The 24,928-nt window shown below is 55.3% G+C and overlaps 1 protein-coding gene across 7 annotated transcripts in view; it reads left to right on the top strand.

Annotated features, from left to right (window-relative positions):
• The window catches only part of MAD1L1 (mitotic arrest deficient 1 like 1), a 415,678-nt gene that overhangs the window by 9,981 nt on the left and 380,769 nt on the right, over nt 1–24,928 (top strand). For all 7 annotated transcript variants that reach the window (XM_057487452.1, XM_057487450.1, XM_057487451.1 and 4 more), the window contains 5 exons: nt 969–1,093; nt 1,989–2,070; nt 3,092–3,222; nt 3,334–3,448; nt 4,645–4,706. In XM_057487452.1, the coding sequence (XP_057343435.1) occupies nt 969–1,093; nt 1,989–2,070; nt 3,092–3,222; nt 3,334–3,448; nt 4,645–4,706 (515 nt within the window). The remainder of the gene's footprint in view (nt 1–968; nt 1,094–1,988; nt 2,071–3,091; nt 3,223–3,333; nt 3,449–4,644; nt 4,707–24,928) is intronic.

Raw genomic sequence — 24,928 nt, forward strand, 5'->3', positions numbered from 1 at the left:
GATGGAGTGGGGCCTGGACACCCCGTGGCAGCCTCCCGGGAGCTGTGGCATGACTGCTGATGTATTCACGTGGGTCTTGGGTTGGTGCTTGGGCCCCAGGCCCTGGTGTCTGTAGAGGCAGCCCTGGGGACTGCCTGTGTCACTTGCTGGGTGGAGTTTGCCTGTTGGGGTTGTCCTGGCCAGCTCCCCAAGGTGGATGGGGCCTCATCTCCACTTGGTGATTTGCAGTGATACTCCTGAGTGAGCCGGCCTTCTTGCTGGCCTGACTGGTGTGTGCTCTTCCCCTGAGAGAGCCACAGGGGCATGGTTACCATCAGGCTGCCTGGTGAGGGTGCCCCCCCCCCCCCATGTGTCCTGGAAGCTCTTCCCTCTGCTCTCCTTGCTGACCACTCCAGCTGGGGGTGCTCCCACCTCCATGGCATCCTCGAGGCCCCTCTATTCTGTGGGCTATTGTGGCCTTACGGGGAGGACAGCCTCAGTCCTCTGTTTACAGCTTCTTGGTGGGTACCGGCTGTGGTTCACAGCACATGGCTGGATAGGTGGCCTGGTTTGCTTTGGGGAAGGAGTTCCAGCTGAGGGGGATAGGTGTGAGAGCATGCCCAGGACTAGTGAGGGTCCAAGGTGGCGGGACGTTGTAGGGGCACCGGCATGCAGGCCACTGGGTGTCCAGCAGGAGGCCCAGGCCTGGCTTGCTGGCAGCCTGTCGTCCTGACGTAATCTCTTGTTGGGAGCTGGAGGGAAATACGAGGCAGGTCTCACGCTTGGGGGCTCTGGGTTTGGGTTAAGGGCTGGTGTCTTGTCTGCTGGGGCTTGTGTTCTGAAGGAGAAGACAGCTTTGTCCCTGCTCTTTGGAATGGGTGGGAGGGGACCAGCTCTTGGGGGTGTTGTCCCCGTTCCTGTGGGAGGCCCTCCTACACTCTTGTGCTGGTGGCTTAATGAGTGGCTTGCATGTCCTGCTCTGCTTTCAGACCATCGGTGCATTAAAGGGGAGGATCTCAGAGCTGCAGTGGAGTGCCATGAACCAGGAGATGCAGGTGAAGAGCCTGGAGTCTGAGAAGCAGGAGCTCAAGGAGCAGCTGGACTTGGAGCGCAGGTGTGTGAGGTGGTGCTGGCAGGGCCCACCTTCCCGGCACGTGCTCTCTGCTCCTTTGCTAGGGCGCCCTGATTGCTCTGGTCTAGGCAGCCCGAGGCGTGCTGGGGTGTGTGCTGAGCTGCAGGCCCACAGTTAGTCATGTGGGAGACCCAGACAGGGAGGCCCTGGCTTGTCCTGTGCCCCTGTGGCCTGAGTGCCCAGACTCCACGGGGGCCGTGTGTGCTGATGCTGTAAGGGTCCACAGCGCCCTTTGGTGCTATCTTCCCCTCCACAGGGTGGTGGGGGACGGACACCGAGGCTCCTGTAGCTGGGGCGATAAGTGGCAGCAGAGCAGAGTCTTAAATGTTCTGAGAACAGGAAGAGGGAGCAGTTATTTCTTCCCTCCCTGGGTGGGGGGACATCAGCATGGAGAGAGCTGGATTTTAGAGGCTGTGTGGGACTTCCCCAGGGGCGGGTGGGATATGGCTGGGATGGGACCTTCTGGGCAGAGGGAGCAATCTGAGCACTGCACGGAGGAGGGAAGGAGCTTGCCTGAGGGTGAGGTCAGAAGACTGAGTGCTCTCCTGAAAAATTTGCTCGTTACCTTAGCAGACGTTGTCTTAGGAGCTCTGGTCACTTGGAGTTGCGGGCCGAGGGGTCTGTTGTGAGTGGGTCCCCGGCTGTGGTCCCCAGCTGTGCAGGTGTGAGCCGCAGGGTAGGGGGATAAGAGCTGTGGGAGGCTGAGGCTGGGCTTAGCCACCTGCCCTGACCCAGTGAGGAGATGGAGGCCATGGGGCCACTGGCAGGGGCTGGAGTTTGGGATCCCAGAGTATGTCTATACTGGAGAGCTTTTAGGGTGAATTGCTGGCTTTACCACTTACCTCCTTCTGCACGTGATATACTTTTCTCTTGATAGAAAATGGCAGGAAGCTAATCAGAAGGTTCAGGAACTGCAGGCCAGCCAAGATGTGAGGGCTGACCAGGAACAGAGGATTCGGGTGAGCTGCTCCACTTTGGTTCCTGGCCTGACATGGCAGTGGTGGTCTCAGCCCTCCTGAGGCCCACTGGTGTTTCTGAACCGGGGACACACTCTGACGCTGGGGGACAGTTGGATGCCCGTGCCCCTGCCTGCACCCCTGTAGCAGATTTCCCTGGTTGTCCAGGTCCCTGCTATGGCTGTTGCTGCCTTTAGAGTAACATCTCAGCCCCATGCTCCACCCAAGTGATCAGGGGCTCCTGGTTGCCCTCAGTTGAGCCTGTCTCGTCAGGGCTCAACTCCTGGGCTCTCTCTCACATGCTCTTCTTAGTGGCTGCAGTGCCCACCTGCCCCTTCCACAGCAGCCCTCGCCCTCCCACGTCCTGCCCCACCTTGCCTGCCCCTCACCCTCCTGGCTGCAGCCCTGGGCCTGCTTTTCAAAATATGCCTGTCTGTGCAGCTGGCATCTGTCTTCTCCAGCTGACTTCAAACTCTTCCTTGTGCAGACCTCCCTGGCTGTCTGTGCCACCTGTGTCACGCTGTCCCCACTACCTGACCCAGTTCCTGGCGCAGGGATGCACCCCTTTAGTGTTTGTTGAGTGACTAATTTGGTCCTGGTCTCATGTTCTTAGCGACTTGTTACTAGTGGTACCGGCTGCCTCCACTGTGTCCAAGGGGACCACAGATTGTAAAGAAAAGGCTGTCCTCAATATGGGAAAGACTGTTGTGACACGTGTGTACTGGAGCGTCAGAGCAGATCTGATGTGTTGCTGATCACCTTATTCAGGGAGTGGGATGTGTTGCTGATCACCTTATTCAGGGAGGCTTTGCTGAGTGTCCTTGGGCCATGCATGTACTAGGTTCCCTCCCTGAGGGCAGCTTGGCACAGGGGGGCCCTGGAAACATTCACTGCGCCCAGCAGAGGCACACCTGTTGCAGTCAGGCAGGCTTCCTGGAGTAGGAGCCCAGGCCCTGGAGGTTGCTGAGGACCTGGGACAGTTTGGTGCAACTATCTCTCCTCCTCTGTCTCTGGCCTCAATCAGGATCTGGAGCAGAAGCTGTCCCTGCAGGAGCAGGGTGCTGCAGTCGTGAGAAACATGAAGTCTGAGCTGGCACGGCTGCCCAAGGTGGAGAGGGAACTGAAGCAGCTGAGGGAGGAGAACACCTACCTGCGGTGAGGCAGGGGTGGGTGCGGCTCCATGGGCGGGTGCCCCATTCCAGCCCCTTGGGCTCCTGGCCGGTCCTGGTGTGCGTGGCTTCTGACAGCTGTTTCTGGCCCTGCCAGAGAGATGCGAGAGACGAATGGGCTGCTGAGGGAAGAGCTGGAGGGGCTGCAGCGGAGGCTGGGGCGCCAGGAGAAGATGCAGGAGAAGCTTGTGGAGTTGGAGCTGGAGCAGGAGGTAGGGCCAGGCCTGGGGCCGTCCCCGTGCGGGCCTCTGTCTGCCTAGAGGACTGTGCTCAGTCCTAACATACCTGCTACCTGAGTGTGGAAGCCACTGGGCAGCATAGTGGCCCCTAGAGTCAGCCGAGTCCTTATCCCAGAACTGCCCTCTGCTGCCTTGCATGAGGGTGCTGCCAGCTGGCCTGTGCTAGGGAGACGGCGTGCATCTCCAGTGTGAGCGCAGCTCCTCACACGCGGTGGGAGGAGGCCAAGTGAGCTGCGGCATGGGAGGACTTGTGGCCGTGAGGGTTGGGGAGGTGCCGAGAGCATCCTGAGGGTGTGGCCCTGCTGACATCTTAGCCCAGTGAGGCCCTCACGTGGCCTTTGACCTGGACGTGGGGAGATGGAGGATGCATTGTGGTCTATCTAAGCCACTCAGTGCAGGAAACTGATAAATATAGCGAGTCAGAGAGGAGATGGCACGTGACCCTTGAGACAGACACTGTTCCCACCTGGACATGCTTGGTCCCAGTGGATATGGTGGGAGGTCAGAGGCACGTGGTCCTGGCTCTCATGTTGCTCACATTCTGGACGGGGAGTGAGGCTAACTCTGGGATGTGGGTCAGTGTGCAGTGCAGGGGCAGGCGGTGGGGTGGGGAGGCTCCTGCCTTCTCTGCTGGGCAGGATCTTCTCCCCTTGGGCCACAGGTCCTAGAAGGCTGAGTGGGGTCAGGTGAGTTTGGCTCTTGGGCGAGTCCATGTGCCCTGAGGAGCGCCTGGCAGACCCGGGGAGGCGGTGGGCCCTGTGATTCCTGTGCCAGCATCTGCTCTCTGGGTGGCAAGCTCTGGGGGCAGGGCCATCCAGGAGGCCGTCAGCCCCTAAGTCCTCGCAGCCTGCTGGGGTTCTTGCTTGAGTTTACAGGGCTGGGAAGAAATATGCCCCTAGCACACTGTGGGGCTTTCTTTTGGCATTTGGAAAGTAACCTCTCTGCTCCAGAGCAGACACAGAACTCAGAGATAAGCACAGGCTATTGTGAAGGATCGGGGGGCCTGACATCATCTCCGCTGTTAGCGCTGGTGATGTTTGGCCTAGGGCTGATGTATGCATGCTGCGTGGGGGTGGCCGGTAGTGACCTGGAGTGCAGGAGGATGGGCGTCATGAAGTCCTGGGATGGGAGGTGATGGGCCTTGTGCTCTTTCTGCCTTGTCATCTCAGAGGCTGCTGGCGAAGCTGCAGAGCTGGGAGAGACTGGACCAGACCACGGGCTTCAGCATCAGGTAGGTGGGAAGCACCGAAGTCCCCACAACCTTCAGCAGAGGCCCTGCCAGGGCAGCTGCTCAGTTTGAATGAGGTGCTGTCATGGTGCTCAGGGGCTCTCCCCACCTGGTCTCAGCACCACCTTCATTTACAGCCGGACAGCCACCCCTAGGTGGTGGCAAGCATGTGATTGCCCTGCGTTGCTGGGCTTTGTTAAGGGGCTTGTCTGTGTATACCTGGGAAGTAGTTGCTTTTAGGGGAAGTCATTCCTTTCAGAGCTGTAACCAGTGGAGGTGAACTGAGTCTTAGCGGTGGAAAAGGGAAATGTGGGGGTGGTTGTTGCAGCAAGGCCCCTGCAGCAGCTGCCCTGGCCTGGCTGAGGCGAGCCTCTGCCAGTGGGTGAGTGTCAGGATGCACAGTGGGGCAGCAGGCGGGGGCGAGCCTCTGTTCTCCCCTGGGGAGTGGGCAGGACAGGCATCCTGCCACTGCCCCCTGCTGCCCATCCATCCAGGGGCCTCTGCCCCGCTTTCTCCAGTGTGCCCTGCTCCTGCCTGCCGCGTAGCCCCAGGCCCCTGAGGACTGACTGCCCTGGGGTGGCTTGTTGGTACCGGTGGGTCCTTAGTTGGGGGTGGAAGATGGATCACCTGGATTCATCCTTGCAGCCTGGGGCATGGGGCCTGTGGTGTCTTCTCTGCTCGTGTAACTTAGGACTGTCACTCCTTGGTTGTCTTTCCTGCTGCTCTTGGAAACTGGGCCAGGACTGAGAACCTTTGAAGAGCTGTAATTGCACTGTTGGACTGCTGGTTCTGAAACCCACGACTGTTCTGATGGCACTGTTGACTCTAGCTGCCCGTCACTTGGAAATGCCTCTTCTTTTTATCTTTGCCTTGCTGAGTCACAGTGGCCAGGTGAGGCCGTTACTTCCCCTTGAATTACACCTGCAGAATCCAGACCCCCACAGGGCTGGCCCCAGCTGGGCCTAAATGTTTTGTGCTAACTTCTGTTCTGGGGGCTTAGTAACTCACTGGAAAGCTTCCCTCCTGCTCCTAGGGAGATTCACCTCAGAAGGGAAATGTCCGTGACTTCTTTCTCGTGCGGGAGATCAGAGGCCTGCCTGTGCCTGATCAGACCAACTCCTGGAGTGTTAGAGTGCCCAGCGGACGCCGTGAGTGCTTGACATCAGCCAGGCCAGCAGCACCGGTCCCAGCAACCGCCATCTCTGGCCAGAGTGGAAAGTGCAGCTGCTCTTTGAGCCCCTTTGGATCCACTTTCACACTGGGGGCTTTTCTGAGGTTTTTCAAACCCCCGAGCAATGTTGGCAGGTGGGGAGTTTTGCTGGCTTTCCCAGCTGGGCCCCACCTGCCTGTACATTCCCTGCGGCCAGGCCCCAGGAGAGGGAGAGGAGGGGGTGGGGCTGCTCCACTCACTGGTGGTGGGGTTGGGCAGGAGAGGGGGGTGACTGTGGTAGAGTGGGCAGCATGGCCGAGGCTGGCTCCTGTCCTGCTCCCCAATGGCAGGTGTGCCCTCTGTGGTTTGGTCACTGCTCCGGGCCGTTTTTCTTGTCCTTGGAAAGGAGGTGTGAGCTTGCTCACGGTGCGTGGAGGGGGCCACGGGCATGCATGTCAGAGTGCCTTGAGCACAGCAGCACGGGAGTGGTGGTGTCCTGAGTAGCCAGCACCTGCTGGAAAAGCCGGTGGTGCGTCCCCATTGTCCTTGGGCTCCTGTGGGAGGGCAAGCTTCCTGTCACATGCTTTTGTGGCCACTCCCAAGGCCCCTTGGAGCCTCACTCCTCCTCCTCACCTTTCCTGTTCCCAGGGTCACTCAGGGCAGGCCTTCACCTCTGGTGATTCCTGTGCCACTGTGGCAGCTGGTGGGTCAGACTTGGGGTGTAAGTGTGACCTATTGTCAGTCTCCTGGGGAGCTCAGTGCAAACACTTGCACCTGGGCTGAAGCCAGGCCCCTAGGGTCAGCCTCTCCAGCGCTGGACTTGGGTCTTGGCATGAGCTTGGGTACTGTAAGGCAGAGCTGGGCTGTCCTTCTTTGCCAGTGTTTGGGCAATTTACTAGTAATTTTTGAGCAGGGTGGGTGGGGGTGGGTAACAGGCAGAGGGATGTAGCACAGTTCAGGAGAGGCACTGTCCCAGGGGGTGCAGGTGCTAGGGGCGCTCTGAGAGTGGTGCTGTCTGGCGGCTGCTGGGGGTTGCAGGCCGGTTCCACCAGCGGGGGTCTGGGCTGGGCGTCTTTGCCATGTGCAGGGCAGCAGGGGTGGTTGTGGGGTTCTCAGACCTTCAGCCTCGTGTGCTGGGCCCTTTATGCCTCAGTGTTCCTGTCTATAAATGGAAGGGCTTCTCTAGAACCTTGGCTTCTCTCCGGGAGCCTTGGATCTCTCTGAGACTCTGATCAAAGTCAGACTTCCTTGCATGTGGGCCCATGCAGACACAGTTCGTGTGCCAGTTTGGGAACCTGCTCCCTTGGAGTGTGACTGGCCAGCCCTCACTGATGGCGGGAGGCCGGGCCCAGCAGGCACCCTGGAGGGAAGCTCAAGGGATTGGGAGGCATTTAGCCTGGCGGGCCTGAGTCCTTTAGGCCTAGGTTGACTTTGGTTTTGGGACTGAGGCTGTTCACTTGGGGCGTGTCGTGACCCCAGGCTCTGGCCTGTGTCCAGCGTCTCTGTGGGTCTGAGAGCTGCCACCACTGGGTAGTACATCCCCTCGGTGATCCTGACTCCCTGCTACCTTGGCAGCCACCAGACCCCTTGGGGCTGCACCTGGTGCATTTGGGTTTTTGAAGTCAGGCTTGCCTGCTGTTCTTGTGCCATGGGACTTGTTCCCTGCAACCAGGGCTTTGGTGATGGGGGTAAGGGGACTGTGGTTTTACAATTCCTGCTTGTCTTTGGGCAGCCAGCCAGCCACTGAGGACTGTCCCACGCCTGCCAGTCTTGACCAGCCTTTTAAGATCCTTAAAGCCCTTGATCCTTAAGCTTTTGTGATGTTGTAGATCACAAGTATTCCCTGCTTGGACTCTTCTCTGTGGCCAGGAATGTGGCTTCTCAGAGGGTTCTGTGGCTTTGTGAAGCTCAGGGACAGAGATCAGGGTTAATAGCTGGAGAGACCAGAACCCCAAAGAGTCCCCATAGCATGATAGTGGACACCCTCTTCCCAGTTTGGGGTTTCCTATGGCCCGAGGAGGTTCATGAAGTGTAAAACTATAGGGAAGCCCCAGGGACCAAGTCTCCTTATCTGACAGATAAGCTTATCCACCCCTGACGTTGCATGACACCTGACTCCAGCATGTGGGCCATGTGGGACACAGGCAGGATCAGCCTCACAACCAGGAGGGTCATGGGTGGGAGGGAATGTTGTGCAGGGGTAGGGTCCCATGTGCTCGGAGCATGAGGGTGGGTGAGTTTGATGTCTGGATGTCCTTACCTTGGGGCTCTGAGAGCTGGCCAGGGTGTTGAGCAGCAGTATGGCAGGAGAGGAGGTATGTGGAAAACCTACACACTGGCTGGCCCCAGGAGTGTGGTCCATTGGGGAATGATTAGAAGGGACTGGAGGTGGACTCTTAGCATGTCTGTGTCAACCTGGCAGGATTGTTTGGGCCTACAGAAGAGAAAGAAACTGAGAGGGGCTTATGGGAGAGATGGCATCCATCCCATACCCAGGGCCTTGTCCTCAGAAAGTGGGTCAGTGTGATTCTGCACTTTTGTAGAATCGGGGGCCACCTGTGAGCACCTCGATGGGGGCATAAAAATTCAGCACCTATTCAGGATCAAACTCAATGAACCAGCAGCAGAAGGGAAGTTGCTCCACCAAATGCGGTCTGCTGCAGACCCTGCAGCTAGTGTGAAGCGAGCCCGGGGGAAGCTGATGCCCACCCAGGGAGGCTCTGTGGTGTGTGCTGATCATGCCGCACCCCCGGTACTGGAGTCCTGGCCAGGGAAGTGGTGAGAAGAGGAAAGAAAGGTGTGCAGACTGGGCAGGAAGAAGTGACACTAAATGGAGATGAAGTCACTATGTTAGAATATCTCAAGGAATCTTTAAGAAAAATCACTGAAACTAATGCTTGAATTTAGCAGGTTCACAGGATGCAAGGACAATTTACAGAAATAGGTTGAATTTCTGTGTGCTATCAATGAACAATTAAAAGTACGTACCATTCACGATAACATCAAAAAACACGAAATACTTGAGGATGAACTTAACAAAGTATGTATAAGACCTGGATGCTGAGAATTGTTAGATGTTGCTGAGAGAAATTGAGGACCCTTAATGGTAACAATTATGTGAGGTATGCGGCTGTGTTCATGGAGTTAGAAGACTCAGTATTGCTAAGATATCCATTTTCTAAAATTGATGCACACATTAAGTGCAGTCCCAACCAAAATCCCAGTGGTATTTTTCAATAGAAATCGATAAACTAGCTTCAAAATTCAAATAAAGAGTATCTAGAGTAGCTGTAGTAGTTTAGAGGAAGAAAAAGTTAAGAGGGTTTACATGGCTGATTTCAAGACATTGTAAACTGTACTATTGAAGACAGTGTGGTACTGGAAAGAGCCACATAAACTGATGGCACAGAATTGAAAGTTCAGGAGTGATCCAAGAATTAGCCCATTGATTTTCATCAAAGGTGATGTGATAATTCAATGAGAGTCTTTTCAAGAGGTGTCACTGAAACAACGGGACATCTGTGTTTACAAATACAGGTATTTACCTCACACTGCGCCAGATTTCAGATTGGAGCAAAAGTGTAAGTGTACAGACTAAAACTTCCAGGAGCTTGGGATTGATAAAGAGTTCTTAGGACTCAAAAATCATGAATTATAGGTGAAAAAAATTGATGTTAGACTTCATCAGAGCTAAAACTTCTGCTCTCACAAGACCTAAGAACAAAGGCAAGCCACAGACTAGGAGAAAGTGTTTGCATTGTGTATGTCTGACTGAGGACTTGTATCCAGAATACAAAACTCTCCCAAATCCAGAAGATGGCCTGACTAAAAAAAAAATGGGTAAAAGACTGAACAGATAACTGTACAGAAGCTGATATCTGATGGTAAATAAGGACACAGCATGTGCTTGGTATCATTGGTCCTGGGGGGATACAGGTTCAGATCACAGTGAGATACTCCCAGCCCAGCAGGGCAGCTCTGCTTGGAAAGACTGACCGCACCGACTGCCGGTCGGGACATGCGGCAGCCGGAGCTCCCGTGTGGACAGTGGCACAGCCTCCTGGGAAACAGCTTGCAGCTTCCTGTTCATTGGTGCCGTGACCTGGCAGTTCCACCCCTAGATAGTTACTCAAGTGAAGTGAGAAACCTATGAGCCCACAAAGACTTGTCTGCAAGCGTTCATAGCGGCTTTATTCACAACAGCTGAAAAGTGGGAATGGCTGAAACATGCACCCGTCGGTGAGTGGGTAAGCAGATTGCTGTATCCCCACAGTGGGAGACCACTCAGCAGCTGGAAGGGGCGGAACTGTACTGCACAAAAGTGCTGACAATCTCTTGCTGAGTGACAGGACCCAAACGCATGGAGGTCACACTATATGATGCCATACATTTATTTGGAACTTAAAACGAGGCAAAACTAACTTGCAGTGACTGAAGGAGGATGAGTGGCTCCTTCAGAGTTGGGCTAGGCTGACTGGGGCTTGCGCTGGTCACCCTGGTGTGTGCTCTGTCATGTGTGAGTCACACCTCGGCCAAGCTGACCCGTGAATGGTGAGCGGTTGTAGTCAGCATGACATGCGAAGGAAGGGAAAGGCCTTGGAGGTGATGTGGACTCAAGTTGGGTGGATGGGCCGTAAACAGTCCTCGTTTTGGGACAGAACCCATTTCTGAGCTTGTCAGAGGCCCACGGGCAGCTGGGACCCACCCATGCTGTCATTTGCCTGGATCCTGGGGACTTGTGGCAGTTGCTGGGGGGAGCACGGCACTGGGTGGGGTCAGCTGTGGGCCTCGAAGGTCAGTGAATTTGTATGGTTGATGGAAACAAGTGAGCGTGACAGGAGGGGAGCAGACGAGAAGCAAGAGTAGGCTCTCCAGGTCTCTCCTCACTGGGTGTGCAGTTCTCAGATAAGGGACTCAGGGCTGCCCTGGGGGCTCTCACCCCAGCCCGCCTTTCTTGGCTGTGCCTGATGGACTTGTGCATCTTTCCAGGTGGAGTGGGGACGTCCAGGCTCAGTATGCGCCTTCCCTTGAAGTCGAGTGCATTCTGTAATTACTCTGCACCTTTTCCTCTGACTTCGACTACATCTCCACAGCCCATAGACACCCTGCTGGACTGCAGTGAACAGCCGTGGTGTCCCGTAGCAGGCGTGAGCCTGTTTACCTTCTGTCCCTTGTTGGTGAACATTGGCTTGTCTCCACTGGGGCTTTTTGTGTTTGTTTCAGTTAGCAGTGCCATACTGTTGGATAAATTCTTAGAACTTTTACCTCAAGAGTACATGTTTGAAATTGGTAGGTGGTGCCACATTGCCCCCCCAGCAGTGCAGTGTCTCCATTTCCATCACCTCCTGTGAGCAGGTGCTGTGCTCACTCTGGGCGGTGTGCTTCCAGAAGTCTCAGCAGAGTTTCCAAGTGGAGTCGCAGGGACCCGAGGAGACGAGTCTCCAGCGAGTGGCTTGGTTTTTGAAAGTTTATTCAGCAACCCGCATCATGGGTGGGGCTCACCAAGTGGGCAGGGAGGGTATGGAGTCCTCTGTAGCCAGGCCTCTGATTCCACAGAGGAAGAGGAAGAGGTTGGTGCTTGGTAGGAATGCCTCTGATGTGGCTCCTTCCCTGTTCCTCTGCCCAGTGTGGCTGTGTGTCAGCCAGGCTGGGATGGCACAGTAGCTCCCAGCACACGTGCAGGCTGGTGGGATGGGGGGTCACCAGCACACTGCGTGGGGAGCGGTCAGCAGGTGGGTGTGCTGGCCTGAGCCTGGCAGCTGTGCCCCAGAACTACTGACCCATTGCCCAGAGTGGAGGTTGGAAACACCGACCTGGATGTTTCTCAAGGTGCCTATAGACTGGCCTGCCAGGCCGGGGAAGAGGAAGTGCGCAGCTCCTTTCTCAGAAAGGGTCATATTAGTGAGTGACTGGGTGCTTGTTTCCCTAGATACTGTGTGCGATTTCCGACCACCTGAGTCAGTCTCCGAGAAGCACTCTGATGCTTGGAGGTGGACGAACTGCCCAGCATCTGCTCCATTATAATTGGTCCAGGTTTGAGAGGAGGAAGGAGAAGCACTTCACCTTCTGGGTCCATGGGTGTGGCCTTCCTTCTGCTCTCATGCTTGTGCCTCAGAGCTCTCAGCCTGCTCTTTACCTTGGGTCACTAGTGAGCTGTCCTCCTGGAGCCCAGGGTCTTGTGGGGCCGTCAGCTGCCTGTGGCCTCCCCTAGGCCTGCCCATCTGTGCCACTGAGCTCCAGGGCCGGGAACTTCTCCTTGCAGAGAGGCGGGCTGCAGCAGAGCAGACTTCTGAGCTGGTTTCAGCTTTTTACATCCTTGTGGAGGCCCATCTGGAAAGTAGGTGTCCTGAGCTTTCACTCCTGGCCTTTGACAAGCAGCTGGCCTCCTGGGGTCAGAGTCCCTGGCCTCTCTCTGCCTTGGGAGTGTCTGTGTTCTCCGGTTATCCTCAGTCTTGTGATTGGAGCCAGGCTGTCGTTAGGGCCTCTGCTCCTGGTGTCCAGTGGGCCTCAGACATTGGTGCATGAGCTTGTGGCAGGTGGCTTTGTGCGGTTGTGTCATTGGCTGTGAAGTAGGGCCTCTTTGGCTTGCTTGGCTGTGGTGATAAGGCCCTGGTGTCATTTCCTCTTGTGTCCCAGCAGGAACTGGCAAATGTGTAGCAGAGGCCTGCTGACAGCTGTCATGCTTGTAGCCACGGGTGGCTCGGAGCAGCCTGGCGAGGTTTCAGATGGCCTTGCAGTGCTGTTGGCCGCCTCTGCTGGCTGTGGAAGTGGGCTTGTGCCGTGGGGTGTGGAGGGAGCTCCACCCCTGACAGGCTCGTTGTCCCTTGCTGGGCCCAGCGAGCTGCCCTAGCCGAGCGGGTAAGGAGACTGCTGGGTGCCTGGGGAACTTGCCGGCAGGGAAGCTCTGACAGAGATGCCAGTCTGGGTGCAAGCCTGTCCCCTCTGCGTGCTCAGAGCAGGCTATGTGGCTGTGGGCTTTACAGTATCGTAGAGAGTATGAAAGGGAAATGTTTTCCAGGTGAAACTCCATCAGATTCTTGGAGGGTCATGCCCTGCGTGGCTCCCCCTGGGCTGTGCAGCCAGTCAGGCGCTCAGCCGGGCAGACCTGGACAGAAGCATGTCTGCGGTTCTGTGCTTACTGGCTCTGAAATGCTTCTGAGGGCTTTTCTCCTGGCTTTGTAGATATGGCTCTTCCACTTTTATACCTCCTTCTAAATTGATTTAAAAAAAAACGTCTAAAGCCGGATAGTAAAGGATTTGGGCAAATGAGGCCATGCTGGATTCCCAGGGTATTATTTTAGAGATGAGGAGGCCCCTCTAGTGTCCCAAGTCAGACTCGGCAGGTGCTTCTGAAGTCCTGGTGTGCACCAGACGTCCTGGGTGTCTGGGAGGGTGCAGGCCCCTCCCTCTGCTGTCCAGGTCCTCCAGTCCTCACGCCAATAGGGGTCCTGAAAGAGGTCCAGAAGGGAGGAAGGGTCTGGGTGGCTGCATGGCAGCCTTGTGTGAGGAAGACTTGGACAGGGCATGGGGTGCCCAGTGTAAGCAGGAAAACCTGGGAGATTTTTCCATCAACTGCCATGGCCTTGGGAGGACCAGTATATCAGGCAGGCTGCAGGAGACAGTTGGGCGGCATCTCAGGAGCATTTGGGCCTGGACTTTCTCACTTGACAGCCCTGGACATCAGCTTTGAGGCCATGAGGAGTGGCCTGTACAGGATCACCGGGGGTTTAAGCACTGTTGTCCGTATGGCCGCGGGCATTTGTGTCAGGAGCCAGAGGTCCCCCTCCTGTCCAGCTTGGCTGCAGTTCTCTTGAGAGCAGGGCAAATGTCCCCGTTTAAATTTCCTAAAGGCCAGGGAGCCACTGCCACACTTGCTCCTCCCAAGGCCCCTGGCACCTGTTGCTTATGGGTGGCTGGCCGCATGGGAACCTGGTCTCTGGTTCTGCCTGGAGAGGCTGGGGGTTGGATGGGGGGCTGGTCCTTGTTAGCACTGAGTGGTGCAAGCCGGGGGCCTGTGTGCCCTGAAGCGGAGCCACGAGGAGAGCAGCTGCCTCTCAGCAAGGCGAAGTGAAGTTCTCCTTTAATTGACTGAGGCCCATCAGTTGGGTGGCTGCTGGTGGGCTGGGGGATCTTGCCTTACTCCAGCTTCTCTGGTGTGACGTTCCCACTGTTACCTGGTGTGAAGCCCTGACCTCCCTGTGATCGGAGGTGCTGTCAGCACCTGATCATCGTGGGGACAGAACACCTAGTCCATTGCTGACACCCCACGTTGCACACCCTGTGTCTCCCTCACCCCTGGCTCCTGCAGTTCTCTCACCCCGTGGTTCCTGCACCCTGCAGCTCCCTGTACCCCGTGGCTCCCACGGCTCCTGCACCCTGCAACTCCCGCACCCCGAGGCTCCTGCACCCTGCCCAGGCTTCTTCTGGCTCCTGGCAGGAGAGCAAGCCCTCCCTCAGGCCTGCAGGGCTGGCCCCAGCATGCTCAGGCCCTGGTGTCATCATGCCGGGCTCTGGGTCTAGCAGGTGGGAGTGTTGAGGGTAGGGACACGGGTCCCAGGTGCAGGGAGGCTGAGGACTACAGTGGTTGGGGTGCAGCAGATAGGGGGGCACCCCTCAGGTCTGGTGCTGCTGTGTTAGATTTGCACGTGCTGGAGGCGGGCCTGTGGCTCCACCCCTCCTCTCCCGGCCCTTCTGGGGCACCCTGCGATGGTGGGTGGTGGCAGGCGGGGTGGGTAACTCTCGTCAGCCTGCCGCCTCGGGCAGGGTCTGCCAGGGCTCCTCTTGCCTGAATGTGTGTATGTAAGAGTCTGCTCTCAGGACCTGTGGAGGCCTTGTCACCGTGGCCTAGGAGAGCTCCCTGAGCAAGTCATTGTGGTGTGCTTGTGTGCATGTCCATTCGTGAGCATGGCAAGCATGCCCTGTGCTAAGTCCCTTTCAGCCTAGGCACATCCCTGGGTGGACTCTCTGTCCTCATGCTTTCTGTCACGAGGAACTGTGAGGCCAGGTCTGTCCTCTCTGTTGCTGCTTGTCTGGACATACTTGGCCTGCATCCGTGGAGGGGAGACAGGCTGGCCTCTTGTGGCTCTGTGACAGAGGCACCCAGGGAGGACAGGATGCTAAGATGGACCTGGTGCCTCTCGGTCTGTCTGCTTGCAGACCTGGGCACAGTGTCCTCCAGTGGCTGGTGCCGTAGAACCCCTGCCCTGCAGCTTGGAGTTAGTGAGCTCCTGAAGGGCAGGAGCTTTCTTACTGTGCTGGGGGTGGGGGGCCTGTGCTCATTGTCTGTACATGGGCTCATTTTCTGGGGGCCCTCAGTGAGCCACATGGTGGCAGAGGGGTGTCTGTCTCATGGACCATGGTTGGCCTGCAGCCTGGAAGGCATGTACTGCAGCTCTAGTCCAGCATTCCTGACCCTCAGAGAGCATCAGCCCCTGTGGAGGACCAAGTGCTCCAGACCCTGGCCGCTTTGGTGGCCCAGGTGGGGGCATTTGCAGGTCACCTGTTGGGTGATGGCAGTGTTTGGCACCTGGATAGCCAGGTCCCGTTAGTTGAGGGCTTGGGACTTGAGGGCATCTGCTGAAGCAGTGATCTGGCTTGCTTGGAGGAGGTGGCTTTGCCCTAGGCAGAGCTCAGCTGCATCCAGAAGCCTGGGAGCATGCCAAGGGAAGAGCATGGTGCCTGCCAGGAGGGCCCCACTTGCTGTCCCTGCTGCCGCTGAGGCACAGGCCCTAGTGTGTCCCGGCGCTGGGGAGCAGGGCTTGGTGGGGTGGCGCAAGGGTCCCTGGCAGAGCTTCTTCTTGTTTCCCATACGACAGCAGGGGTGTTGGATATCAGTCCTGCCTTGCTTGGCTTTGCAAGAAAACTACCCAGACAGCTCTTTGCTGCTGTTATTTTTATCCTTTCTAATCAAAACTGAGTTCAGGTTGGTTTAATAGAAGTGGGGAGGGTAGTCTGTATGCACACGAACACATGGAGAGCAGAGAGGAGGAGGGCAGGGAGCATTCGGGTGCAGCCAGCGGTAGCTGCACTGGCCTTCGTGCCTGGGTCCTGCACCTTGTTCTGGGAGGCTGGCCGCGGGGCCTCCTGGCAGTCCCTGGAGGGGACCCAGTTCTTCATATGACCATATCTGTAGGAAAGGCCCACCCTGTGACTCAGTAGTGCTGCTCTTGTTGGCACTGAGGCTTGAGGAAATGTTCTGTGTCCCCGGTGGGTCCTGTGGCATGCCCTCCACAGTGGTGGCTCCTGAGCACTGCTTGGAAGACACCTGTAGAAGTAAGGTTTTGGGTCCAGGATGATGGTCCAATTCAGCAAATGGCAAAATTGGCTTTCAGACATTTTTCTGTTAGTAGTGTTTCATGTGAGGTGTGCACAGATCAAGGAAGAGTGGAAGAAAGCTGTTGAAATTCTGAAAACTGTTTTAGGACAGGTGAAACTAGTGTGAGGCCACAGAAACCCCAGCATTGTGGCTGCTGAAGTCGAGTGAGGGCTCTCTTGGTAGGGACGCCTGGAGCGCCGGGAGGAGCAGGCAGTCTGCGTCTCCATGGGGCGTCGGGTGACGCACGGGTCCTGCAAGGAAGAGTTCAGGTAAAGGGTTTTTAAGGTAAAATTAACATTACAAAATAGGTAAAAAAAAAAAAAAAAAAAGACCCAAAAATATGTGCTGTGGGGAGGTGTGGACAGGGGACTGGATGAAACGAGCAGCAGAATTGAACTGCAGTGATTTGAACCTCTGCAGGCACAGAGGAAGTCCATCATGCGCTGACAATCACTCTGTACACATTTGGGATTTTCACCGCAAGTCTTAAAAAGTCACTACTTCTTGGCTTCTTAAGGGCACGGGGGAGCCAGGCTCTGTGTTGGGGCCCCTCTCGCATCTCTGGGCCCACCTGGAGTTGAATGGATGCCGGCCTCTGTCCCGCAGGGAGCTGGCCATCCCGTGCCTGCTGTTCGATGCGGTGCCCGCCCCCCCCCAGAGGGCCGAGATGGAGCAGCAGGAGGGGTGGGGGGCTGCTGGCCCTGGCGGGGGCTCTCTCCCCAGCTGCTCTTTGGATGTTCCTTCAGGTGGGGAGTGGGCCATTTGGATCTCCCTGGGGAGCATTCCAAGGACCCGAAGCTCAGGGGGCCAGAGCACATCTGTGTTGTGAGCCTGTTCAGAGATGCTGCTTCCCCAGGACCCCTAGACCCCAGGTTGATGGTGGAGCCCAAGCTTGGGCCTTTGGCCTTGTCCCTGTCCTTTCTGGCCTCTCTCACTTTGGACAGCTTGTACCCTATCTCAGTAACCTAGTGTTTGAGCAGGATGACCTCTGAGGACCATTAACCTGGGGCTCCCTTCCTGGGTTGGCCCAAGTTTCAGGGAGAGTGTCCATGGAAGGGGCCTTATAAAGTGCAGGCATGTTGGGTGGTTGTGGTGGTTTTGAGAACTAGCTGGGTGGGATGCGTCCTTTCCAGCCCCAGCCCTTCCCTTCAGTGTGGACCTTTGCCGGGTTGTGGTGGCCAGTGGACAAAACCCAGGTTGCCTTCATGCTGTCGTGAAAGGTGACAAGATCTAACTTCACAGACAGTCGTACTTGGTGTGTCTTAATTTTTGTTGGCTTGGGAGAACTTGGCATGTATTTTAATGTCCCCAATCTCGTGTTGAGAATTTTAAGTTTATACCTTATGGCAGAGCTAGGGAAGCTGTCTTAGGTCACTGGTATTTAAAATGATCATAGGGTACTACAGATTGAAGTGATTAAAACCACTTTTATAGTAACTGAAAGCTTTTGTAATAAGTTAAAAATAGCTTCCAGAAGTGGCTGAGTACTTTCTCTTTTAAATAACGAAGTCTGTGTGTGCTCTGTACTAAAGCAGCTGGGCCAGAAATGGTATGAGTGGATCTTCTTGATTTATCAGTCTGATGCCACCATGTATCTATACATGCAAGGTTGTGACTTTTGAGGGGGAGTCATAGATCATTCTGAAGCGAACTCAGACTGAGTTATTGCACTGGGTGAGGTTCTTTGTGTGGCTGTGTGGGTGACAGACCCAGGCCGGCCATTGCTGTGCCCTGGAACCCAGGGTCGAGAGAGGAGAGTGAGACCAGTGCTGTCTTGGGTGCAGGGAGGCAGGCGGGCAGCCCTGTGGGAAGGGTGGGTGGGGCAGGGGATGTGCTGAGGTCTAGGGGTGTGGAGGGCAGGTAGGTGTGGGCGAGTGCTGAGCAGGTGGAAGGGTGTAGGGGTCATCCTGGGAAGCTGAGCAGGGCTCCACAGCGGGATGTGCACAGCGTCCCTGGAGGGTGGAGCAGCCAGGCGTGGGGGTCCTCTGTGTGAAGGGGCTCGGGGAGGGACAGGGCCTGCTGTGGGTTTTGCTGAGCAGGCCAGGGAGAAGCCTGTGCTGATTTGGGGCAGGAGAACTGGCTTTTTCCTCCCAAGCTCTCCAGGCTGGTTTTGTCCAACAGGCGTCCTGTCAGGAGGGAGATGATACCAGACTAAAGCTGCTGGAGGCTGGCTGGCTTTTCACGTGGACTTGCACACCATGTCTTGTTTTCCTCCTGGCCCTGGTCTTGCGCTTCCCTTGTTGCCATGAGTGGGGCCTTGTTGGAGGGCATGAGCGTGGCCAGGGTGCTGGACGTGTTCAGGCACCTGTGCTCGTGCCTTGGGAAAGGCAAACTGATTGGCGTTTCTCTGGCCTTTGGGAAGTGGGCGTAGAGAGACTGCCACCATTTGGGATATGTAAGGGGCCAGGGGGAGCTTGTTGGAACAGGCTATGTGTCACGTGGCTTGGCATTCAAAAGACATGATGGGTGGACAGGGCACGGTTCTCTGTCACTGCCAGCCACCGTCCCTCTTCCTGCAGGCAGCCTGTGCCACCAGTGTTTGGTGCATTTTCCTCAGAGACCTCACGCGTGTGTGAGTGGACGTGATGCCCACGTGTCGCTGCTCACCCCGCCAGTGAGGAATGCACTGATCCGCAGCTTGCTCTCACCGTGCTGCATGGCTTGGACACCTGCTACATCATCCCAGTTTGTTCTTTTTAAAGATACTTAGTATTTCGATGTATGGACACGTGGAGTTAGGGCCAGTGCGGGAGCATACCCTTACTTCTGAGTTTGGGGGTCCTCAAGACCGCTGTTAGGGCCAGTGCTTGGAAGGGCTTGCAGAGCTCTGGGAGGCACTCACAGTTCCGGCTTATTACAGGGAAGAGGTAACTGCTGAGCTTTGAACAGAGCAGGCACAGGTAGGGTAATTGGGTAAATTGTCTTATTCCCTGACCTTAATTTAGTATAATCACTCTGCTTCTGAGGACATAAGCCTTGTTCCAGCCAGATCACTTTAATGACTTGTTCATTAACACCAATGGAATGAGACCTTTTTTCTCAGGAAGTTTATTTTTTATTGATCAATAATTCCATCTGCTTTATTCGCAGTATGTTCTCAATCTCTTGCTCAAGGAGGGGCCCTAGAAGCCTTTGCTGGAAGCTGTGCTCCCTTATTTCAGTTTGTGTTAATTGATGCTGGGATTCCTAGGCCACAAGTTGCCCCTGCTGAGGGTTCCTGGTGTCTGTCCCATTACCCTCGTCTTGGGCAGGACGCATGGTGGGCCTGGCTGAGCCTGGGCCTTATAGGGCAGTGGTTGTACACCAGTGTGCACCAGGTAGAGCCAGCCCTGGCTGGGGTCCTTGACCTCATGCGAGGTACACGCTCTTGAAATCACACAGATAGTATGAAGGTGCAGCTGGGGCAGGAGAGAGGTGTCCTTTGCTCTCGGCCATGGGAAGGGGTACTGTGGCTTCCCTGAGGACATTGTTGGGCTGTGATCTGAAGACTAGTGGGGGTGGATGAGTGGGTGGGATAGAGGCTGCCTGGCTGGCCGAGAGACAGCCTAATGTCCTGTCTGCCCACATGGCCTGAGGCCCTGCTGAGAGGCTTGTCTCTTTTGACAGCTGTTAATGTGGTTTGCTGGCTGTGACCTGGTCAGCTTTGCACATCAAGGTGACCACTGGGCCCCAGGTGGGAGGTGGAGTGGTGTGGGGACAGAGAAGAAGCTGGGGAGGTGTTTGTAGGTGAGAGAGGAGGTCAGCTGTTGGGGGCTCTGTGCATGTGTGGGTAGAGGGGCAGTGGCAGGGACAGCTTTTGGCTCTTAGGAAGGGAGAGCTTCTGTGCTCTGTCAGGGCACATGTGTTTGGGACATCATTGAAACAGCCAGAAGGAGTGGCCAGAAGATGAGGTTTTCATAGGATCGCTTACCCACATGGCCAAGCTGGCTCAGGGGCTCAGCCTCAGGCCTGGGACTAGGACTTGTCTGATCGGGAGGCTCTGCAGAGGACGAGGCTGCCTCACCTACGGAAAGGAGACAGCACCCAGTGCACCCCAGGCACTCTGGGCATCAGCCGCAGGTGCTGTGACTGCTTCCAAGCATTTACTATCTGACGGGCAGCTGGCAAGACAGGTATGCAATGTCCTTTGCTCAATTGAAGGCCTGAGCCTTCCAGCAGAGGAAGGCAGTGGCTGGTGTTTCTAAGGGCAGTGAGGTTTGCCTCATGTCAGACAGCAGGGCCTGTCTGCGTCCCACTGCCTCCTGCTGCCCCTCGTGATTTTCCTCTTCTTTTGTTGCTATGTGGACATGTAAGCACTTCCATGGGATCAGGCCCATGTGGGTGCTGGGCATGCAGCCCAAGGTGAGGGGGGTGTTTTCAGTCCTCGCATATAGGATGGAGTCAGTACACAGGTGCATCAGGAGTGGCTTCTGTAAGAGGTGGTGCTGGACCTGAGTTTGAGGGGCTGGGAGCGTGTTCCAGGCAGGGAAAGTGGCTCATGCGAGCACACAAGCCAGAGGGACTGGGCGTGCTTAGGAGAAGTCACACAGTTCTGGATGGTTCTAGACAGAGTGTCTGGGGCATGTCAGGGACCAGGTCCTGGCCTGTTTGGGTCCTGCTGAGGAGTTTGGATGGAATCCCACTGGTGGCAGGTGGGGAACAGATGCTGTTGGTGGAAAGCACTGCCTTTCCAACCTCTCTCTCCCCTGCCTTTTCTGAGAGAGTGCCTCAGTCCTTGGCTGGACTGTACCTAGGGAAGTCCATGTGGCTGGCTGGCTCGCTGCAGGTGTCTAAGCCCTGTGGCATGGAGGGGGCACCCCCTCAGGGTTGGTTGGTGGGGAGTCTGCCCATGAACAAAGGGTCTGCAGCAATGCTCCAAGTTGCAGGGACGTTTCCTGAGTTGGGGTGGCAGCTCCCTCACCTGCAGGCCCCCTGAACTCTGACAGTGTCTGTGTTCAGGTCCCTTCTGGCCTGTCCTTTGTTTCCCCTCCAGGTAAAGCCTGTTCCCACCTGGCCCCATAATTTGCTGATAGAATTGTGATTGGGGGGAAAGCCATTCATGTATTCATTCTTTGCACATTTATTTGAGGACCTGCTTTTTGCCAGATGTCAGGCTGGCTCTGAGGATTGAGTCACACAACACATCTTCTGCCCCAGTGATGCGCAGACAGCTTCAAACAATGAAAATGAAGGGGAGCCTCTGCAGGCTTGTTCTGGTGAAGACACTCTGCAGCTTTTGGCAGAAATATCTGACTTGGTTGGGTTCAGACCTTGGCGTACCTCTATTGGATTGGAATAATGTTGGTGGGCAGAAGGCCAGACGTTTTCCCTGTCTGGACATCAGTGGCTGACAGGAGGCTCCAGGGCTTGTTTGTTTAAAGACAGCCCCTGCTCTGAAGGGGGCCCTCACCTGGCCGGCAGGATGGCTTCCTCCTTGGAGAGCTGCTGGCTGCTCACAAAGCCTGTTCGCGTTTGGTGTCTCATTTGCTGTTCTGCCCGCCTCCGCAGTCGAGGCTGGCTGACTGTCATCTCCACCTGGCAGAGGAGGCCCATGAGTTATGAGAGGGGCTTACAGCCAAGGTCATCCGCTGAGTCTGTGGCACCCTTGTTGGAATCCGTGGCTGGTTCTGGCCTGTGGCGGGCACTGCCCTCCTTAACTTCCATCCATCTGGCATGGCTTCTGCATTGTTGTGAGCTTATCAGCCTGCTGCTGGCATGACAGGCCTCTGCTAGGGAGCTGCCCATCCCTTGAGCCCCAGCAGCACTCACGCCTATGTGACCTGTCCGGTCATAGCAGCTCCTGTAGGCCTGCTGGCTCCCAGCCATGCTTTGGCAAGGAGGGCCTGCCTGCCTGCCAGAGGTCTGGACTCCCTGCCCCTGCTTAGGGCTCAGCGCCTTCTGGCAGACCCTGGGGTTTGCTGCTCAGGTGAGGGAGGCTCTGCAAGGTAGAGTAAGGCAGTAACCACTCCGGAGAGGAAGATTTAATGTCTGAGGCAGCACACAATGCTATCTTGTGCACAGAGACGGCTGAGTGAGAAGATGAGTGGTTAATTTTTTATTACGTGCAAACAACTCTTCAGTTTCAGGAAACCAAATGGCCCTCCTACTATGCGCGGGGGAAGGCAGGATTCTTTATCACTTTATTGTTAAGAGCACTGCTGTTTGTCTGTTTATGAACTGGCAGGACTTGATGAGCCTGTGGAAGACAGGTAAGATGCACAGATCTCTGCTTTCCCATTTGTTCTGGCTTCTGCTCCTGTGTTGCTAGACTTTACCCCAGTTAGGCCTTTTATTAGGCTTGCAGATGCAGTCATCTGTGAGAGTGGGGGTGTGGCATGCTGGTTTTAAGCTCCTTTAAATGAAAGCATGTCTTCTACTGACTCCTAGAAGAATCAGACTTGGAGTTGTACTAGAGTGAGTTGAGAGGAATCCCTGGTAGCTATATTGGCATTTCTGGTACTTTGGGCGATTTTGTTTACTAGAGCTTAGCTACAGTGTCAGGTGTGCCCCAGTAGGGGTCGCTATTAAGTTGCCTATTTATTCTATGGATGCAGAAACTTGATAATACAAATGTGCTTCCTGTTGTCTCATCTGCTTAGTAGGCTAGATTTGTTCCCTGAGTGTCGTAACTGAACAGCAGGCACCTGTGATGGGATGGATTTGGGGCAGGTGTTTTTTTCTGTAATGATCAGGCAGTACATATCTGGGACTTTATGGCATAAAGGTTTCTGCTGCAAGTACTCAGCTCTACCTCTGTGGCAAAGAACTGGGTGACTCATCTTCTGGCCATGCCTTTTGCCATGGGCCTTGGGAGTTTTCATGCTGAAACTGGGGTATCAGGGCAAAACCAGCGCCATTGATTATCCCATGGGAAAGCTGCACAGACAGTACATAAATGCCAGGGTGTGGCCATGTTCCAGTCAAACTTTGATGGTTAAAACAGGTGGCTCAAGGCTGGAGTGTGCTGACCCCTGCTTTAGGGATTAGGGTTGTGCCAACTTGGAGCCCTGCTCTCTCCTCTCCCCACAAGTTCTACTCACTAGGGATCATGGTGATTTCTTAACTTCCCCTTTCTGGTTTGGGAAGATCTGGAGTTTGGGGTTTGACTTTGAGGGTAGTTAGCTGGCTCAGTACCCTGTCTGGCTGGCATTGATGGTGGATGGAGGGGCCGAGGGAAAATTCCAAAAGGTAAAGCCCTCAGAAACTTGCTCCCAGGCCTGAGGAGTGCTTGTTTCTGTCTTCAGGTCTTTCTGGTAGGCAAGGGTCCCAAAGGGGTGTTGGTGTTGCATCCGTTCCACTCATGTTTGTTGAGTCATCCGGTGTGGCAGACGTGGAGGTGACTGGGCCGCAGAGGCCGGGACAGGGTCAGCCCTGTGCCTGAGGCCCAGCACAGCAGTTTTGTTGCATGGTTCTGAGAGGGCCTCGCCCCTTCAGGGCTGGGGAAGCCTTCCAGGAGGGAAGGAGGCCTCTCCATGGTTGGCAGGCTACCAGAGCTGGGCTGGGGACACCCCATGCCTTCCCCCTGCTAGCTGGCTGGGTGGTGGTGGAAGATTGGAGACACAGACCCTACAGTTCTCCCTGCCCTTCCTGGGTGGTCTCCGGGGCTCCCTGGAGAGGGTGTGAACCTTGTTGCTGTGAGCCTCTCTTTTCCTTGGCTGCTGGGCTTTCTGACTCAGGATTGACTAGGAGTTCCTGCCTTTGGGCTGTGAACAGGTCACCATCCCCTCATGAACAGCGAGCGTTATGTCTGCTTTTCACAGCAAGGGCTTGCTTTTGTTTCCCTCAAAATCATGGACATGGTTTAGAGGGCCTCCACTTACTGACGGCCGTTGCCAAATTAATTTTATTTAATTATCTCCCAGGGCTAAGCTTGAATACATTTTGTGTTAAATTCACATTTTTTTCCTTTTCTAAACAAAATGGACTTAATATCCTTGTTAAAATCTGATTAAAACTAAAATTGAGTTTTTTGAAGTCTGATTATTCCATGAAATGGAATTTTTAAACGTAATTACAGATGGATTTGCATATACTTTTCAGCACCATTGAAAAGAAAGTTGAAATAAATTTATTAATGACATCCTTTTCTGTTGTTTCCTTGGGGCCTGATGTTACTTTAGGAGCAGAAGCAGGTGGGGGGTGGGGAAGCTGTCCTTCTCCCTAGCTCCCTCAGAAAGGGTTTGTCTTGAGCTCTGGCCCTTGGAGAATCAGTTGCAAGGAGTCTGAACTCAGCTCATCTCATCCTGTCCTTTGCTGCTCTGCAGTTTAGGTCATAGTGGCCTTGCTGAGGGTGCAGCAGATTCCTGAACAGTCTCCATGTATTCAAAGCTCTTATCTTTGGGGAGGAGGATGGGGGAGGAGATAATGCTTGCAGCCTCTGGTAGCCTCCCTTTCAGGCCAAAATACAGATTTATGACAGATAAACTACCACCATCCTAATTCTGGGTTACATTGGTATTATTAAAAAATTAAAACTATAACCACCTGGAAATAAAACACAAGGGCTTTTCAGGGGGCACCTCCTTATTGTTTGAGAAACACCACTGTTGCAGAAAAGATGGTTTCCTGTTGTACCTGGATCCATACCTCCTGTTCCAACTTTCTAAGGAAGTGCGGATAACAGATTCCCAGCCCGCCTTGTCTTCAGCGGCCCATCTGTAGGGTGGAGCATCACTGACAGCTCTGCATGGTCTAGAGTGTCCCACCAGGTTCCGTTTGCATTACCTCTTGGCACTTCATGGTCCACACCACGGTGGGTACCAGGCCAAGCATGTGTCCTGG

This window comes from Manis pentadactyla, chromosome 10 (assembly GCF_030020395.1).
Source record: "Manis pentadactyla isolate mManPen7 chromosome 10, mManPen7.hap1, whole genome shotgun sequence".
NCBI lineage: Eukaryota > Metazoa > Chordata > Mammalia > Pholidota > Manidae > Manis > Manis pentadactyla.